Here is a 19,043-nt window from a genome sequence, read left to right as displayed (position 1 = left end):
GTATGAATAAATTGTATGAAAACTACTTTTATATGTCGTTTATATATGGATTATAGAAGATTAAAAAACATACTTTGTGAAAATTAATATACTTAATTTGTTTTGCAGTTTTTAATATTATATATTTTTATTTTATTAGTAACAACTAAAATATAATGGGCAATCTCATAATTTAACTATTTTTTTTTATTTTGTGTTGTTCAATTTATAATAATTTACATTGCTTGCTGTATTGTCTGTAACATATTGAAAAAAATTCGTGTGTGTAAACATAAATAAATTCATGTAGACATAATTTTAAAATTAAGAAAAACGGCACTTCTTTTTTAATTCGGAAAATCAAAATCCAGTACTCTCGGGTATCATTCTATCCTTGTTCGTTGAAAGTGGAATAAGGCTAGAATGAAACCCGAGAGCAATCAAGTAATATTTTCGAACGCAGCCCTGCGATTCCGGATTCCGGGTCCGACACATGCGGAGCTGTCGCGCGGCCTACGTGACCTACGTTCGGCCGAGCAGTGCCGAGGACTGCCGAGGTGCCGAGTCGCGAGTGTAGGTTATGTAGGTCGCGCGATGGCTCACGGAATAGACGGAAGGACGGAGCGCGATGTGTGCGGTGAGTGTGCTCGGGTTCGGAATCGCAGCACAGAATCAACCACGAAGTAAGAATATATTCTTACTTCACAGATTTAACCCTGTGTGATATTTATTTTGTAACCTTTCGCCGATGATGTGTCGTATTCTGAAACGCATAAATTATTTGGGGTCCCGAAAGTATAAACGTTTTTAGGTTTGTTTTTGGTCGCTACACTGCTGTACTGGTGCAATGAGTTAGAATGAGAAAGAGCATATTATTAGATAATTTTGTCGATATTTAAAGTGAGGATTAACAATTGCCGAGAAAAGATGTATTTGTTTTATTATTCTAAAACTTGTTGCATCAGTGTAGCAGTGCAGCGACTATTAAGAGCAGGCCTATTATTAATCGTCGGTATCATGGTAGAGACATATTAAAAGTACTATGATCTTCATTTAGGTGGCGCTTAAAGCATTCTTTTGGATCACGGGAACATGGAGTAAGAGGAGGGCGACCGTGAAACAAAAGCGGTCCCGTTTTTAAACCCCCAATTAGGAGGAAATTCGCTGAAAGGTTAGATTCATATCTATGTTCGCTATTTGTAAAGAGAGAGAGAGGGAAGATAAGTCGCATCTCTGAATTATTTCAGAATTTTCAGAAAGATGACATTATCTCTCCCTCTCTCTCTCTTTCTCTTTCTCTTTTCCTCTCTTTTTTTTTACAAATGATGATTAATTACGAGTTTGAAAACGAGGTCTTTTTGCTATTCGAAGATTGTACTCCTCTACGCTTACTCCGTGATGGGAATGAAGTTTGATCTGACAATAAAGTGCAATAAAAGGAGAGCCGAAAACAAGAAAAACAGCCGACGACTACCTACGTCTTCTGATGCTCCATCCAGGTATTTTTTACTTCCGCATAATTGATATGAGATTTCATGATATTTTTCTTTCATGTGTGTATAAAATACTCTAGTAGCACAATATATTGGTTAATATTGGCTGAACGTATGTTATATTGGGAATGCATTGCTCATGTTTTCCTAATGTAATGCTAATATCAGTTACAAAATATTCCAAATTAGAATACAATTAATGTCCAATATGAAAAATTAATTAATTCAATATTGGCTCAATGTTGAATAAATATTGAACCAGTGTTGCTACTTTGACAAATTGGTTAAATAAAGTGAAGCGTCTATTTTTATAATATTGGAAATATTACCTTCACATTACTTCCCAATATTGTATTAATGTTTTGTGCTACTAGGGTATTTACATTATAATTTAACAAAATAATTAAATTTTTTTAAATATTACAGGTATCGTGTGCAGTCTGGGTAAGCAATCTTTAAAATTTTTTATGTAAATTTTGTTGAAACACTTTCATTAATGTTAATATCTTTCTTCATTTTCTTATGAAGAAACATTGTAGCACATATACATTCGAATTAGAAATGATGTTTATCTTTTTATATTCTGGTGACGATTAAAATATATTTAATATGCGGTTTATTACTAACTGTTACATTGATATCTGCTATTGCAATTGACGCAAAATAGTTTTGACTTCTCTAATTGTGTATGCGGCGGATATCTGCATTTACCTGGTTCGCGTTTAATATTACATTTAACGCATTGGTACGGCAAATTACAGTTAGATGTAGACTATCGTATGATTTTATAATATTTATTATGTGTAATTAACGTATATGTCCGGGGTTTTAGGCCGGTAAGTTCTAGTTAAAAAATTGTTAATATGGCAACCCTAAGTATATTGCAATATTACTACCACTTATTCACTTTTTGTCGCTTTTTTATCCTTATACTTTCACCACCATGTTAGTCGAATTTACCTGGAGACCAGTCGTTTTTATGACAGACGTGACTTGCAAACATATCCTGCGATTTGTAAACATACCAATGTAGTATCTTTCCACGGTGAAAACGTTAATCATTTGCATATTATTAGATATTAGTCCTTTGAAATTTCAACATTTATAAAAAACTAACACATGAATGTATATACACATGTATACATTTTTCTTTGTGTTAGTATTTATCTTGTTATGCATTTGCTATATATATTTATTACACATACACACACACACACACATACAAAATGTTGATTATATATAGCGATATTTACTGTTTCTTCATGCACGATTACGGCAGGAGAAATGGAGAAATAAGAGGGTGCACATATGTGTTTCCAGGAATCATACTAGGTAGAAAGCGATAAAATTTGTTAATATCTATATCACGTTAATATAATCTTCTGTGTAGTAATAATATTATTTCAACACAGAATTTAGTAAATTCTTTCTCTTTTTTAAAATTTTTATCAGTGTTATGCCATATATTTTAAAATTACGTTTACATGATCCTTGATTATTACGTTTACATGGATTATGTATTGTTTACGTTATATTTACGTAAATATTTTTTATTTAAATAATATATTAAATGTGTTATAACTTGGATAATACACTACAAAGAAAGTAATTAATTGTTAATACATTTGACTTTAGTCTTTTGATAAAATAAAAATACTCTAATACTAAAAATTAAAGAGCAACAATATAATTTTCACTATTTATGATAAAATCTGACTCTTCTCTATTTATACGTATACACGTAAAGTAAATTATTATATATTTTATCCTAATCTTTACTTTCTCAAAAAATTTAGTAAATTCAGGAAGCCGTTACCGTAAAAATGTTCTCTCGACGAAAACGAGAAAACAATGCACACGATCGGGAAAGACAGTCTACTCGAAAAAGGAAAATGCGCGGGAAAGGGGAAGAGGAAAGAAAAAGTAGCATCACGTATAACTTCTTATCGTTCATTATCGAACACGGCCGATACCGCAGGCGGCGGCGGTCGTGCACAATAATTTTTATTTCTATATGACAGCACGATGCAACGCGTTTCCAGCAACGCGAAGCATAACAATGCGTGTTGCCGTTTCATTGCTTGCAGTATAGTCCTCCTCGGGACACGTGTGCACACCGCGAGCACCGTTCGTTAGTACGTAGTCGAACGATAAAATGCCGCCGTTGTCGTCGTTGTTGTCGTCGTTGTCGCGGTCGTCGTCGTCGTCGTCGTCGCGGTCGTCGTCGTCGTCGTCCGTCGTCGTCGTCGTCATCGTCGTCGTCGTCGTCGTCGTCGTCGTACCTGCAAAGCGTTTGTAAAACATTAAAAGCCGCAATATGCGACGTTGTCGCCTAATGATGCCCCTCGAGACGCTACCGCCACGATAATTATTAACGCGACGGCTTTATTGACGGTACACCGGAGAATACCGCTCTCCTCGTTTGTCTCTCTTTCTCTCTCGTCGCGGCGGTACGTTATAATTCTGCGCGATGCGACGACGTCACTTTTGTTAATGTCGCACGGGGAATACGCGATAATGCGCGCCGACACCGCGGCTCCGTCCGGTTCGTTCGACAGAATGCTCGCTGCTCGTTTGCACCGCGTTAATCTAGAATTCAGATACATTCGATATCTCGTCTAATGCCCCCTCGTTTGCTTTCTCTCTTCTCCTCTCGTAATTCTTCCGAACTGCTTAATTACGTAAAAATCGTAATGGCTCCTCTTAATGCGGGATATTAAATTTAAAATTAATGTAGGATATACCGAGTCGTTAATATAGCACCCTAGCGACATTGTCAATGTCATTTTGCATTTTGCTTTTCTATATTACAGCTTGAAGTGTAAATTAATGAGGGGGACTAACCAGAGCTACTGTTATACATTTTTAAAAAGGGAATAAATCCTTTGCTTTTAAATACATGTCAATTCGCACGTCTGATTTTGTTATTTTCTGATAATTTGCGAGAAATACGTTTGAATAATTGAATTGAAATTGAATTTAAAACTAACAATAAGCAGAATAAACAGGAACGATGGTGCAAATTGATAAGGTCGCGACTGTTATGAAATAATCGCGTTATTAAAGCGTTTTTATTAAGACCGTCATATCGATCAGTTTTTATTTTCTTCTTAGCTCATTTGTATCATTGTCCCCATTTGGAAAGGTCTCATATTACTTGTGAGAGTCTGAGTGTTTCACATAGTCAGACGATACAATTATCTTCGCGTTGGATTATTTAAATTCTTGAAACAGTCAAAACCTATACTTATAAAAAAATATGTAATATTTGCGACTATAATTGTATAATAAAATAATTATAATCAGGAATATCATTTTTTTATAAAAACTACTACAATAATATTAGTAACAATAATCATATACTTAAAGTGATGCCACTATGAAAAAATTGTACTATAAATTATACATCTTTAAAATATAGCACATGGTTTTTATTATTAAAATTACAGTAATAATAATTACTATAAAAATGATATTTCTGACTATAATTATTTTACTATGCAATTATAGTCACAGTTACAATACATTTTTCTATCAGTGTAAAAGAACAGGCGATTTAAGATACTTTCAGGGGAATGATAAATCATACGACGAACGTGATGCGAACGCAACAAAGTTCTCAAGTAGATCCTTAGATAATTATTAATGCAAAAAGTACGCGCGTGATCGTAACGCGGTTGGTCTGCTGAGCAATTTATTAGGCTTCGTGGGTTCTATCATTCGATGGTCGGCGCAGGTATATCAGAAACTTGCTACACAGGTGTTGCCATTGATTCCCGCTGGGAAATTAACACAAACGCGAGCAAATTGCATCACGCAGAAGTCAGGTGCGCATTGACGTCTCGCGCACCACAACTCAATGCGTTGCATCCCGCCATCTCAAATAACGCTCCACATTTCGTCCGGCACATCTCGACAGAGACGTAATTGCGCGCAGACGAAACTTTGTATTACAAATGCAGGCATAATATAAATTTCACGAAAATTTCACGATAATTGCAGCGAAAGTGTTATATCCATGTATAAGCTGCTGCAGCACGCGAGACCGCGTGCGTATTTTTATAAGGTAGAAATTAACGTTACTTTAAATGCGCGAGGTCTATCATTATTTCCGTTTACGGATGCGAATTCAATAATATCGCGTGTTGCGTAAATCACGTACGTTTTGAAATTTTAAAATCGCGTGACACGGTTCTGATTCCTTATTTGATTTTTGTTGCACGCTTTTTTTTTCGCTCGCCAAATCGTTCTCTCGGGGCAAGGGGGAGAAGATTGAGACGACATTTATAGAATACAGAAATCTTATGTATAATTGACAGATTGCGTATACGGTTGTGTACAGAGTTTTCCCTATCTCTCAAGCGTATCGATATTTCCACAATGTCATACGATTTTAATTGCTCGGTCGAAGACGTTTTGTAGAACTCGCTGCGGCACAAGTCGAGACCAGCTGTGACTTTTCTTTACTGACGTGGAAAATATTTCTTCTCTATGCCGCAACTCACTACCGTTATTAGATAATATTCGTTGAAAAAATAATGAAGAATGACTTCAAGGAAATTGTCAACGCGGCTACGTAATACAGTATATGGTTTGCCGTCGCGCAACAACGATAAATATATTCAGACGTTTATCTTTGTACATGTAAATATATCACTTTACTGATCGCATAGGTATAAATATTGCGATGCATCAATTTTTAATCAGATCTACTGCGAATGGAAAAACTTACAATACATATTACTCTGTAGTCGAATAATTTGTTACGTTTAAAAAGTTACATTACTATATTTAAAAAGTTACTTTACTATAAATAGTGAAATTACCAGTGCTGAGCAAACATTGAAATAAATTGAACAGAAATATTTATTTAAAATGATAAAAAACAAATATTTCAAGTATTTTTTGTAATAAATTTATACTGAAGAAGTCAGAAGACTTACTAAATTATTATTTTTGTAATCACTCGGGGATATTTTAAAATTTCAATTAAGCGATTACAAAGATAAAAATTTAGTAAGTCTTCTGACTTCTTCAGTATGACTTTTACTAGCCTATTTTCTTCGTGTATACGGCTCTTTGTCTCGGCGAGCGCACGCATTTCGAGATCTCCCTTGATTTCGACGGGGGAATCAGGTGCGAACGGCACGGGACGCGAAATCGGCCGAACGAGAGCGTGCACCGTAAACATGTAATTGACGCGAAAGCGTAATCGATAGTCCACTCCATGTGTACGCACACGCATGCGGATGCGTCGTGAAACGGAAGCGAGAGGGGCAGCAGGTGAGAGACAGAGAAATGCGTGTAAGATTCTCTCGTGCAGAAAATACGACACGCACACACACACAACACACATACACGCGTGATGCGTATACATCACATTCGCGTGCCGGAGACACGTTCTTAATCCCGACATCCTCGGAGGACTTAATAATAACGACACCGGTGTACCAGAAAAGCTCGATGTAAATCGCGGGGCGTAATCGCGGCTGCTCTGTGTAGTAGGTCGCCTCTCGAGTTTATGAAACTGCGAATGTGCGAATGTGCAGACGTGCGTATCGTACGTCGCGTTATCATTCACACGCAATAACATCGAAAGTTTTAAGTGCACAACGATGTAACTCACCGCGGAAATTCGGTATATTAATGTTTGACGAGCTGATTAAATAGCCCGCGATAGAGCTGAGACAATGAAAATTGATATAATTATTTCCAAATTTTTTTCTCAATATCGTTTGACGCCATAATATTTTCTAATTGTAATGCAAATGCAATTATGCCACGTTTACAACCACGTTTGTGTTCTTTTTAAAGAAAGTTATTCAGTTAAATTTGCATGAAGCAAAGTACAGAGTTAATAATTATTTTTAAAATTATTATAAAGAGAGGGGAATTTATTTGAAGGGACAAGTATAATAAAAAAACTAACATTTTCCAGTTTTATTTTCAGATAATGCATAGACTACAAAATAATAATGTTTTCCAAAGTCGCAAAAAACTTGTCAATTGCGATACTAAATTAGGAATCGAAGCCAAATTTCAAAATGATCTACTGTTATTATATCATTGTACGTAGAATGACTAACATTATAGCAGCAACTGTAGAGATAGAGGTCCTAATCATAATTATTTTACTACACAATTATACAGTTAGGAATGTCAAACACTGTTCTCTCTTCAATGTACGGATATGGCTGGCAAACGAGTTAATTCGTCTCGGGATTTTCTTTCAATATTCTTTCTGGGAATGCGCTTGATTCAACGTGTCTTCGAGACCAAGTACACGAACCGTGTAATTTTACGAGACTTAAACGCGGTTACCGGGTTTCCGCGGCGAGTCCGTCCGAGAGGATCATTTGCATTTTTCGTGAGTATCATTATCCGCGCGGAAGTCGCCGTCGAGATTAAAGCCACGAGAGACCGGAGAGAAAGAGAATGAGAGCGAAGGAACGATAGAACGAAGAAGAACCGTGTGTGTGTGTGTGTATGTGTGTGTGTGTGTGTGTGCTCGAGATTGTCGACGTCGAACTCTCGACGATCATAGGTGCCGACAACATAATTCCTGTGCGGTTCGCCGGCGCGATCGCACCGGTAAATCGTTCGGATTTATCAAGGAGCTCCGCACCGTCGAGATGAGAGAACAAATTTATGGCCTCCCGAAGGAACACACCGATCGGATAATTAATGGAGTACGTTCCGATTAACGCGGGACTTTCGTGAGTGTAATATGCTTCCCGTCATTTACGCGGAATATCGCGCAGCTGGCTCGACAACTGCGGCGAGAGCAAAGACAAATTTATTGCATATTAATACATTTATTAATTTCGCAACGACGGCCACTTACCGACGTGTTAACCGTAATATTTACATTTTCTGAATTACACGAAAGCTGCTATCGATCGTCAGGAATTGTAATAAGATGTAGATAATCTAGATCCAACAGGGTTCTGTTAATTTCATATTAGCGTTGTCACAAACACTTCGAAATCAATTCGGGCATGGGATTGATAAGACCTCGAATATTCTGACATACGTAATCTTATTTTTCACTCTTTACGCGAAGGTAACACCTATATGAAATTCGCGTGCATGACGCATAAGAATTGTATTATTTATGTGAACACATTATTAATTTTACGCGGCTACAACTTTATTATTACGAAGGCTTATCAAGAGCGATCGTAGCAACCGGTCTCGATTGCAATTTTCCTTGGAAATCGTTGAAAGAGGAAAAGAGAAAGAGAGAGAGAGAGAGAGAGGGAGAGATACAGAGAAGGAAGAAAGGGTGAGAGGAATCCCCGGCAAAGCCTGCCGCGTCGCGCATAACGATAATGGAGATTACAAACGCGCCAGTCCGTCAGTTTCTCATTCTGGGAGCGACGTGTGCTTGCGCAATATGATTAAAAGAAGCAGATTATCGCCGGCGAGGGGTTGGCGGCAACCGCGCGGGGCAACGAGGGGGCGCCAAGGGGCGAGCTCGCATCGAGCGGAGTATAGACACGGGAACGATCACTTATCGGGCTTTATTAATTTCCTTGATGGGACCCACTACGTGTGACGGATTGTATGTCCGTTGGAGTAGAGCGGAATAATGCCGCCGGTCGATTGTTGCGTATAGCGTCGCGGATATCGGAGTCGATATGCGGGGATGGAATGGGTTGTAACGTCCACGACCCGAGCGAACGCGTGAGATCTTCCTCTCGAAGGAGAACCGAAATACAACGTTGACGTTAAAGTAACGAATGTCACCCCGCGGGGCGAATACGCGATCTCCTTCGAATACTTTTACCGAGATAAGACGGAGATACTTTGCATTTGCATGCTCCGTGCAATTAATGCTCTTATTATAGCGGAATGAAAGGAGTAAGAGAGAAAAGAAGGGACACACTTTGTATTTTTATCTTCGATCATTCGCGTGATATAAGGCGAATGTGATCGTGCGGCACAGGTGCAGAAACGATTCCTATAAGATACGTAACTAATTCTGAATAATAACGGTGCATTGTTCCGTTATACGAATTTATGAATAATGAAATTTATATCAGCTACTTCTTTATGTATATTATTATTTTACCTTCTCTTTGTCATCTACATCTATATAAGTAGTTTGCGTTTAGATGTGATCGCCAGTAGCCAAGAACAGAGCGACTGCATCCTGTCATGCAACCAAGTATAAACGGAATATAGTCATTAATTATCTAATAATTAATTATGCAACAAAATTTAGTAAAGATTTGCTGCGCTGTTAAAATATATATTTCACTTTAGCAGAGTTTAAATCATAGATTACATCAGTCTTTTTTTTATTACACATGTAAGATTTAGTAACAAGTAATCGATAATTAAAATAAATATATATACAGGGTTGTCTTGAAATTCCAGAATCAAAATATTATATCAAATATGTTTTCAAAAAATTATGTAAAATAGTTCTTTCTTATAATTTTTATTTCAAATAGTAGAAAGTATCGCCTATATTGACAGAGGTTTTCTGAAACGGCATTCCCTTATATCTCAGAAATTAAATATTTTATATATTAATACTGAAAAACATTTGCTTAGATAATTAAAGAAATAAAAATTCATACATTTATGGCTTTTTTCTATACAAAATATGCTAAAAACGATTTCTTCAAAAGCACAAATAAAATTTATACAGACGCTTACAATAAGAAATTATGTATTTTATTATTGTAAAAGTTAATATATTTTTTTTACCTTTTTGCTTTTTTCTATTCCAGATAATTCTAGATAATCAAATACAGTTATTTTGAGAAACTTAAATAAATTTATTTTATTGCACTTATTTTGTAGCGCTTATTTTACGATGGGAACAATTTAGGAAAATTACATCGACGACTATAGTTGGATTGAGGTTCAATTTTAATAAAAGGGGCCGATTGTGTCAGGATATCGCGTCTCAGTCCCACGAGTCTCTTTGTAACAAGTCAAATAATTGATGTGTACACAGCGCACTGTGGAAACAGTACGTCACCTTGTCACAAAGAAATCGAGAGTCGAGGGTGATGTGGGTGGCAAATGTGCCGCGATCGTCGATTGGAGCTTCTCTACCGGGATGGATAGCATGAAAGGTTGAGGGTCGTTTCTACGTAAACAATTACCAAACTATGATCAGATCTTTTATTTTATTTGATATTTTTAAAATCATAACTTTTATTTAAGAAGATTACAAGTAATTACAAATAATAATTGTTTTATAATAGATAATGCGTTTTCTACAAAGGTATTTTATGCAAAGTAAATTTAACATGAAATAAAGTGACGAATTAAATAATATTGCATGTAAAAAAAATTATATTATTGCTACAAATAAGAAAAAGTGAATATCACTGAAAATTCGCGAAAATCGAAAGAAAGAAACCTTTAAATGCAATATACATAAAAATTTGTATAAAAAATAAATTTTACTCTTTCTTTCTTACATATATTACTGTTTAGAAATATAAATAATAATATGTATAATCATAAATTGCACAATAGCGACAGTTTTCCAGTCAAATAAGAGACATAATAAATTTTAATATGTATATTATTGGCATATACCGATATTATAACTCTCTTAATCTTCATCATCTTAATCTTAATCTTCACACATAGGATATAATAATGTCTCGTCAAGTGTACACGTATAACGATGCAATACGATACTTAATTTAAAATTTATCTACAAAGTAAAATACAATAATTCTATTATGCTTTATTGGATGTTGCAACATAGTGGTGTAAAAGATTTAAATTTTATATTTCACATCGAGACACCACCCGAGCTGTAAAAATTAATAACGGACGACAGATCGGCACGCAATTATTGTCTTTGAATACACGAGCTGACGTTAAGTGATGCTATTCACGGCAGGTAATCGCAGTTGCGCATTGTGCTTTTCGCCCGCAATCGTTTCGTGCGCAAATAACGCAAACTACACTCGCGGTGTGCTCTTGATTCCTAATCAAATGCATCCGTGCGGCGAGGAATCGTCGCACCGCTGTTTGCTCAGCTTTACACGCGGCTTGCGTGATATATTGCGAAAAAAAAAATATTATTAAGCGCGGGAGAATAAAGCAGTAACGAGTGATTATTTAACGGTAGCGGTATAACAGGGCCTAGACCATTATCTAGTATACCGCGCATTATTTCCCGTCGATGGCAGATTTCGCATGGCGAATAATCTTTTTAAGAGATAATCTATTCGCAAAATAAAATATTGAACGGTCCAAAGTTGAGTTTGAAGTTCTTAGGGTATCTTAGGGGTATCTTAGGGAATTAAATTGGATATTGGATTATCGAAGAAGAACAATGGAAGCTTTCCTCACTAATCTTGAATCAATTTTATGCCTTTCTTTTCCTCCGAAATTTTTTATTCATTCTTTTAATTAGACAACTTTACTTTTGACTCTCAGTAAATTTTTTGTTATTACATAAAATTTGACTTTCTCTTGATTACGATTTTATTAAATACTTCCTAGAACTTTCTTTAGTTAGAGCTTTAATATAGATCCAATACATAAAAAAAGGTTTTTGAATCGGAAAAACAGAGTACGCGCCTTGCGTTCAAATAAATAGTCAAGATTTTACTTGAAGAACACAAATAGGGCCTTCTTGTCACCTAAATTTTTCTCATTGAAAATCAAGAGAAAATATTCCAAGCTGTAAAAATTACTACGCGTTAGTAATAGAATTGGTAACCCCTTCCTGCCTCTCCCTGAAAAAAATCCTGGATACGCCCATGTTAGCGACACTCCGCTTAATTTCCTTCGCTCGGCTGCGTCACGGCGTGCAAACAACCGGCGACGGCCCGACATTGTCGTACGTTTGATTGCGCCCGCTTGAGTTGTGTCTCCTGATTCCTAATCGAACCACGGAATAGCCGGCTGTTTTCGCTCTGTTTACTCTGCGGCATATCGGCACTTTCGCGTGTGCCTAACCGCGCGCTGTACATAACCGGCGATGGCAATTATATCTGCCTGCGGCACCACGAACGGTCGTTTGCCGTGCCGTACGGTCGTGACCGCGCATAGTGCACGCGTCGCCGTTTCCAGGCGATGATGTGTGTGCTCGCGATCGGTATCGGGATTCAGAGCCGATGGCAACGGCGGCGGCGGCGGCGCGACGTTCCTTCCTCCTCTCTGTTCCAGGACGCGATCACGCTTCCTACGGCAGCGCGGCAGCAAAATAATGAAAATAAAGTGGCGGATAATGAAGCGCGATCGATATGGGTTCGGTCTTACGCGAGCGGCGAGCCCTTCGGCGACGCTGGGTGGCTGAGAAAGATCGAAAGGGTTGGCGCGGCGAAAGGATAACAGGTGGGCCTTGCGGGAGAAAATGAGCGCGCCGGCGCTGATATGCTTGACGATATACACCGAATCGAGGAGGAAGTTACTTTCAATGATGAAATGATTTATTTGTTGTTAAGATAAAAGAAATGCATTTCTCTAAAAATGCACTTACGTTATTCTCTATAATTTCGTGCAAGATGCAAGATGGGTAATCGATATCGTTTCTTCTCTAGTCATGCACAAATCTATCTGAAAATTGATTTTACCAAAATTATAATGACATTTTTTTTTTTTTTACTAAAAATGCAGCAAAGTATTATAATAAGATTCTTTCATGTGTTACCTTATGACTACCATGATTTTGGGGGTAAATTCTAAGAAAAAAAAAAAATTAATTTTCTCTCGTTCTTTTGCACGTAAATATGGCTTAATTTATGGAGTTTCTCGTATACCAACGAAACGTTAATCTTTATGGACCGTGATATTTCACATTCGCGCGAGTTTCTCGCGCTTCCACTCGCGCGTGGCGAGGGATTACGCAATCTATCGCGTCCGAAACGACTAGCAGCACTACGCGACTGCTAGCCGCCGCGTGCGGATGCGTTGCGTTGTTCGCGCGAACAACGCATCGCACGCACGTAACCGTCGCTGCTCTATTGGTTGCATCAGCAGGTGCAACGGAGCGCGATGCGGCGGGGGTTTAGCGTCGATCTGTGGCACGCGAATCCGTGGCTACGGCGTAGCAAATCGAGGGTATTTCCTCGTTTTTTCCCCCCTCTTCTTCTTTTTATTTTGTAACCGGCGGACGACTTTTATGTCCATCTGCCGCGCCGATATGATTTACGGATCGGCTGTCTCCTCGACGGCGGACGGTAATCCCGATATACGACGGAATGAGATAACGGAATTAACGAAGGGCGCGCGTAATTCGCGACAGAAGAATTTCGTGGCTCTTTTCTACGAAAATTATTTATACGGTGATTATTTCGTTCGTGACGATAATTTGAATTGAATTTGTCTGACGAGAAAACGATGTGTTCCTCTACTGAGAGAAAAAATGCCGAAATATTGAGAACCAAATGTTTCTTGTGACATTTTCTCCAATAGTTATTTGTTATAAAAAAATTTATTCGTGAAAACGAAATATTTCTGTGAAATATACTTCTAAAATATATTTCTGTAAAATATACCTTATTTAAAGAGATAACATTCATTGTGCGAGAAAATAAATAATTTATTCGCTAGAAATAAAACATTTAATTCGCCCTATTTAAATGAACCATTTTATTTTATTCCTAAGAAATGAACTAATTAATAAGAAAAATGAAATGCATTTAATAAAGATATATATTTTGTTTTTACAAATAAATTTTTTTATAACAAATAAATATCGAAGAAAACATCGTAAGAAATATTTAATTCTCAATACTTCGATATTTTTCTCTCCCCCGGTGTGTCTCTCCAATTTTAATAAAACTTGGTAGATAAATGCTTTTTGGTGTATTTAAAGCTACTTAAAATTTATTCATGCTTGATGAAATTCTTATTGTCTATATGAAGATAAAAGGTCGTAGGGAATGTCGCAGGAAAATCTCTCGTTAATGGTGTGGGAGGAGATTACATCGTGCATATCAAGTTGCTAAGTAAGCTGTCTAGGAGATTACGCCGAGAAGAGAAAGAGAGAGATGTGTACGTCGTTCTAAACATTAACGAGAACCATTATTAGTTACTCTTGTAAGTCCATCATTATGCAATCTCGTAAACTGTTCTTTCGCACTCGTCATCACGATCAGCTTCGTGCACTTACGGTCTAACAAAAATTCTTACATCGCAGCTTTTCGGAGCTATAATACATTGTCCAACTTATTAGGTAATAGTTGCTATTTATTATTAAATATTTGATCCTTTTCTCGATAAATTAGTAAAAAATAAGAATTAATTAATAACTCTTTATATATTTAATTATTTTATTCAAGTATTGATAAAAAATAAATATTGGTTAATGATATTCCTTACATTTTCAATGATTTTAATTCATAAATTTGATACTTTCAAAGATGATAAAATTTAGGCGGTTGTCTAAATGGTATTTTTTGCCGCATATTGCTAAAAAAATTACAATAAATTAATTTGTTATTGGCGAGAAAGATTAATGTAGTAATGTATTTGAAACATCAAGTTATAATTTCTAACGTTTATTTGTGTACAATTTAGCACGCAACATACACACACACAAATGGAAAAAAATTATAAAAATAAAATTAATATAATAAAAACTTGCTTAAATGGTTCGGCAAATGCGCACTCGCCCCTGCCTGCTAATTATTATCGTTATATCGCGAATTACTTGCGTTAATTTCTTTTATTACCGCGGAAGAAAGGAACAGAATAAATCTAATGAGTGGACTTGGGCTTAATGAGAGAGCAAAGTTAATAAAAACAATGAGAGGTTGCATCGGGTGGGGAAAACGAAACTATTACTTTAATCGCGGGCACAACGCTGTTAAAGGGATTAATAAAGGGCACCGTAGAACGAAGTTTTATGTATGCCTCCGTTGTCGCCACAACGTTGTCTATTTTTTTTCCTCTCGTCGCGAATCCTTGCTTCTCCCGGTTCTTTTTTTTTTTTTGTAACGAGAAAGACCATGACTTGTCATTAAGCGATATTAAGTCATTACGGTTCGTAGCCGACAAGTACGGTCTCAAAGCTGCAATTATATGTCCAACGTTAAGGAGCTATCTCCTCTCGTGTGTCTTAATGTGTGCATAAACCGCTTCCGTCTTAAGATATATAGACGGTATATTCGGACGATCGCGTTGCAGTTGTTCACTTTTGCACTCTTGATTTCTCGTGGACTGAACATCGAGCGGCCACTTATGTTATCCAACATCTCTAAATCGGGAAAATTTTACGTAGAAACGATCAAACGAATAGTTTGTTATTTTGTTTCAACGAAAAAGTTGAATTTTAAAATGTATTAATTATACAATTCTACAAGAAAGTTTTTTAATCAGAGTTATTTCCTGCAGTTTTTTTTTTAAACTGAATATGAAACCTCTTTTCAAATTGTAACGTGACAAAGCAGTTTATGATAACTGTATTCGCGTATTCAGTGCTTAAAAAATTATAGAAAACTGGACTGTTCGTGTGCGTTTTTCGGTTGAACTACATGTTGAATTATGAAGCATCAAATCGGGAAGCATGTAAAATTTCTTTGATTGAAAAATCACCAACAGATTTGCCGAACAGATACGCGCGACGCGAACGGTATAAATGATTGAGTATTTTTGAAATGGCACACGAGACGATGAGCGATGCAATCTCACGATACCACGATAAGTGCATCGCTGCCGCGGTCGGCGCACACCCATCGAATTTACGACGGTGGTAACGTACGCCGAGGGGTGTAATTAAGCTGTCGATGGATCATCGATTTAGTCTCCGGCTAATCGAGGCACCCATGGTGCAATTAGCATGCCGGCGGTAGAGCTCTTCTCCTCGCGAACTGCGAAGTCATCTCCGCATTAAATCACTCACTGAATGAACGTGCACAATACGCGCTGGAAGAAGTCAACAGAGCGGAAGAATTCGCGAAATGGCGATATGAATTTGATAATAAAAAAATTAAGACATACAAAATTACGAAACCGCTAAAATATTATCGGTGCTGTACGCTACGTCGACGAACCGAGAGGAAAAAAAAATCGCACAGGTGTTTATTTGCAATGTACAATTTCCTTCTGTTGCGCCATTCGTGCAAATACTTGGCAGCACAAAAGAAAGCCCGCAGGGACATGTAACGCAAAGTCGCTCGGAAGGAGCGGACCAAATGACGGGACAATTTGGGTTGAGAAAATCACTGCTAAGAACGCATCGGTGTCATGCCCGCATGAAATGTGGGCCCTAAGGGCCCTTTAGCGAAGGGTTCCTTGACCGCGGTGGAAGGAAGCTCCGTGAGAGATCTGTATCGCGACGGCTAAAAATATGGCGGGCGCAGGAGGGAACGCGAAGAACGCGCAAAGGAAGAAACAAAAAAAAGGGGGAGGAAGGGCCCGGGGTTCGAAGTTAGAAGGAAGCGCGGATATCAAGGCGCGCGCGTGTGTCTTTAACCCCGGGTGCATCGAACGTAGAGCGATTTTTGCGTGTTACATATCTCGCCGGCGATTATTTCACCGCCGATTATAACGGGTTTTTTGCTCTTTTGTACAGCCGTACGATAGTTGTCCAGGTTGTCAGCTGTGACGTCGGTCAACAAACGCATTCGTTAACTCCGGGCTCATACGGGCTATTTAACGATACTATCGATCGCCGTGATCTTGATTTACTAATTGCTTATTAAGGCATATCGTAATTAACGCAAATGCGAACGCGAGTCTTATGTGGAAGGTTCACCGACCGGTGGACCGGCATTATTTCTATCCCCCTTTAACTGACTGCTCTTTAAAAGTCATCCTTGTTGGACGCGATTCGTAAAAAGAATATTATTTAAAAAAATATTGCTTTAACGACTTTTGTTAAAGTATTTTCACCATTTTGTTAATTGCATACTTTTATTCTGGGATATTTTAAATTGAATGCAGAAATAGTACATTCTGTAACAAGGTAAAGCCAGCCTTTTGTGCCCGAGTGTAAGAGGCCGACTTTACACTCGCGTTGCATACCATATTTTTTATTACCCGTACGTCGATGTGTGATCTCTTGAGTGTCTTGGGTTTTGGCAAATCGACAGTTTAGCCAAGATTAGATTCACGAAAGCGTCAGTCAATTCTGCGAGAGTTACCGCGCATGTCGTGCTGGAGTGTTTTTTGTCACGATTCACGTCATCTATTAAAAGACAATTATGCAATAAAGTTAACATCTCAAATCCACCATTTTTGACTCACTTTCGACGCACATGTAACAAAAAATATCTTGGTAAAAAAAAAAAGAATTTAAAAAGTCTTCTCGGGAAAATTTGTAATCATTCAAAAACGTCGAGTATAAATAACAATCTAATGATGAGAAGGAAGGCGTAGGAGTGCATAGTTGTGATATCCTACGTATGAATAAAGAAGAGTCGTACGCGGACATATGCATACGGACAAGTTAATGAAGAAGAAGCCAGCTGTTTTACAATCAATTCTGATACACAACCTGCGTATAAGTGTAAGATGTGCGAGAGCCATCAAGTCTAACGAATACTGCGTTCCTCGCCATTCGCGAGTCTCGTAAAAATCAGCGCAATTAGTCGTCCTACGGACGTCCCTTTCAACCCGTTGCGGCCCAGAGTTCGCCGACCGGCGGCGAGTCCGGGCCTCTTTTTCTTCCCTTCTTCGTCTCTCTTTCTCTCTTCTTCCTTGTCCTTCTTTCCTTCTTCCCCTACTGACGTTCTCTCTCATGCTACTTCGTGCCATGCTGTGCTTTGCGGAAGATCGGATTTGTCAGATACCCGAGCGAGGAGGGTGGAGGGCAGAAGGGGAATGAGTCTTAAGTGGAGGGCATCCGGCTGCCAAAGGGCCCCGAGGGCCCGGGCCGGCCGGAGCAGCTGTTTTCGGGTGCGATGACACTTGCCGTCCCGCGCTCTCAGCATGCCCGCAGCAACGGCAACGGCAACGTAACGCAACGCTATGCAACGCCCGGCGCGCGATGCGACCCGTAGGGCCCCGCAAAAACCGCAGAAGGGCGGACCTCAATGGGGCACGTGCCCTTACGAGTCAATTCACTCGCGAGGTTTATTCTTGGCTCTCTTCTCTTGCGCGCTCCCACTCTCTTTCTCTTCTTTTCTTCTTTTCTTTTTTGTTCTCTTCCTCTCCCCCTCATATGCGTGCCCGTGAGATATCAACAAAATTATTTCACACTTTAATAAAAGATGAAAAAAAAAAAAGATCGGATAAATTTCCATTTCGTTCCTCGAATCTTTTACACTTGTAAAAAATTCTGTAAACTGTAAATAAATAAATTTTGAGTGTGACGATAAAATTTTATCCTTACCGAGGAGCCACTTATAATATGATATGTGAAATTAAAGCGCATAATATCTGCGGTACGTTTTTTATAACGATCGACATAACGTCAGTATATTGACAGTATATTGAGAAAAAAATATTGTTGATTTGACAAAATTTTCCAATTTAAATTAAAATTTTGTCAATTCAAGAATTCCTGCATTTAACTTAAATGCACAAATTTCAATTCAAGTCTTTTTATTTTTAGTTAATTGAAATATACAAATGCTTGAACAGACAAAATTTAATTTAGTTGGAAAATTAAGTTTAATTAACTTTTTTTTTCTCAGT

At 37.8% G+C, this 19,043-nt stretch overlaps 1 protein-coding gene and 1 long non-coding RNA gene across 2 annotated transcripts in view; both read left to right on the top strand.

Annotated features, from left to right (window-relative positions):
* Positions 1 to 372: 372 nt before the first annotated feature.
* On the top strand, positions 373 to 1,430 carry LOC118645922. The gene is made up of 2 exons (XM_036287865.1): positions 373 to 662; positions 1,037 to 1,430. The coding sequence occupies exons 1-2, from the start codon at positions 403 to 405 to the stop codon at positions 1,095 to 1,097; spliced, it is 321 nt and encodes a 106-aa protein (XP_036143758.1). The 5' UTR covers positions 373 to 402; the 3' UTR covers positions 1,098 to 1,430.
* LOC105839813 overlaps positions 1,357 to 19,043 on the top strand; it is a 146,524-nt gene continuing 128,837 nt past the window's right edge. The window contains exons 1-2 of the long non-coding RNA XR_004963559.1: positions 1,357 to 1,478; positions 1,899 to 1,916. This is a non-coding gene — a long non-coding RNA (uncharacterized LOC105839813). The remainder of the gene's footprint in view (positions 1,479 to 1,898; positions 1,917 to 19,043) is intronic.

This window comes from Monomorium pharaonis, chromosome 6 (genome assembly GCF_013373865.1).
Source record: "Monomorium pharaonis isolate MP-MQ-018 chromosome 6, ASM1337386v2, whole genome shotgun sequence".
NCBI classification, from domain to species: domain Eukaryota; kingdom Metazoa; phylum Arthropoda; class Insecta; order Hymenoptera; family Formicidae; genus Monomorium; species Monomorium pharaonis.
Note: the sequence above shows the minus strand (reverse complement) of the source record. Positions and strands in the feature narration are given on the sequence as shown.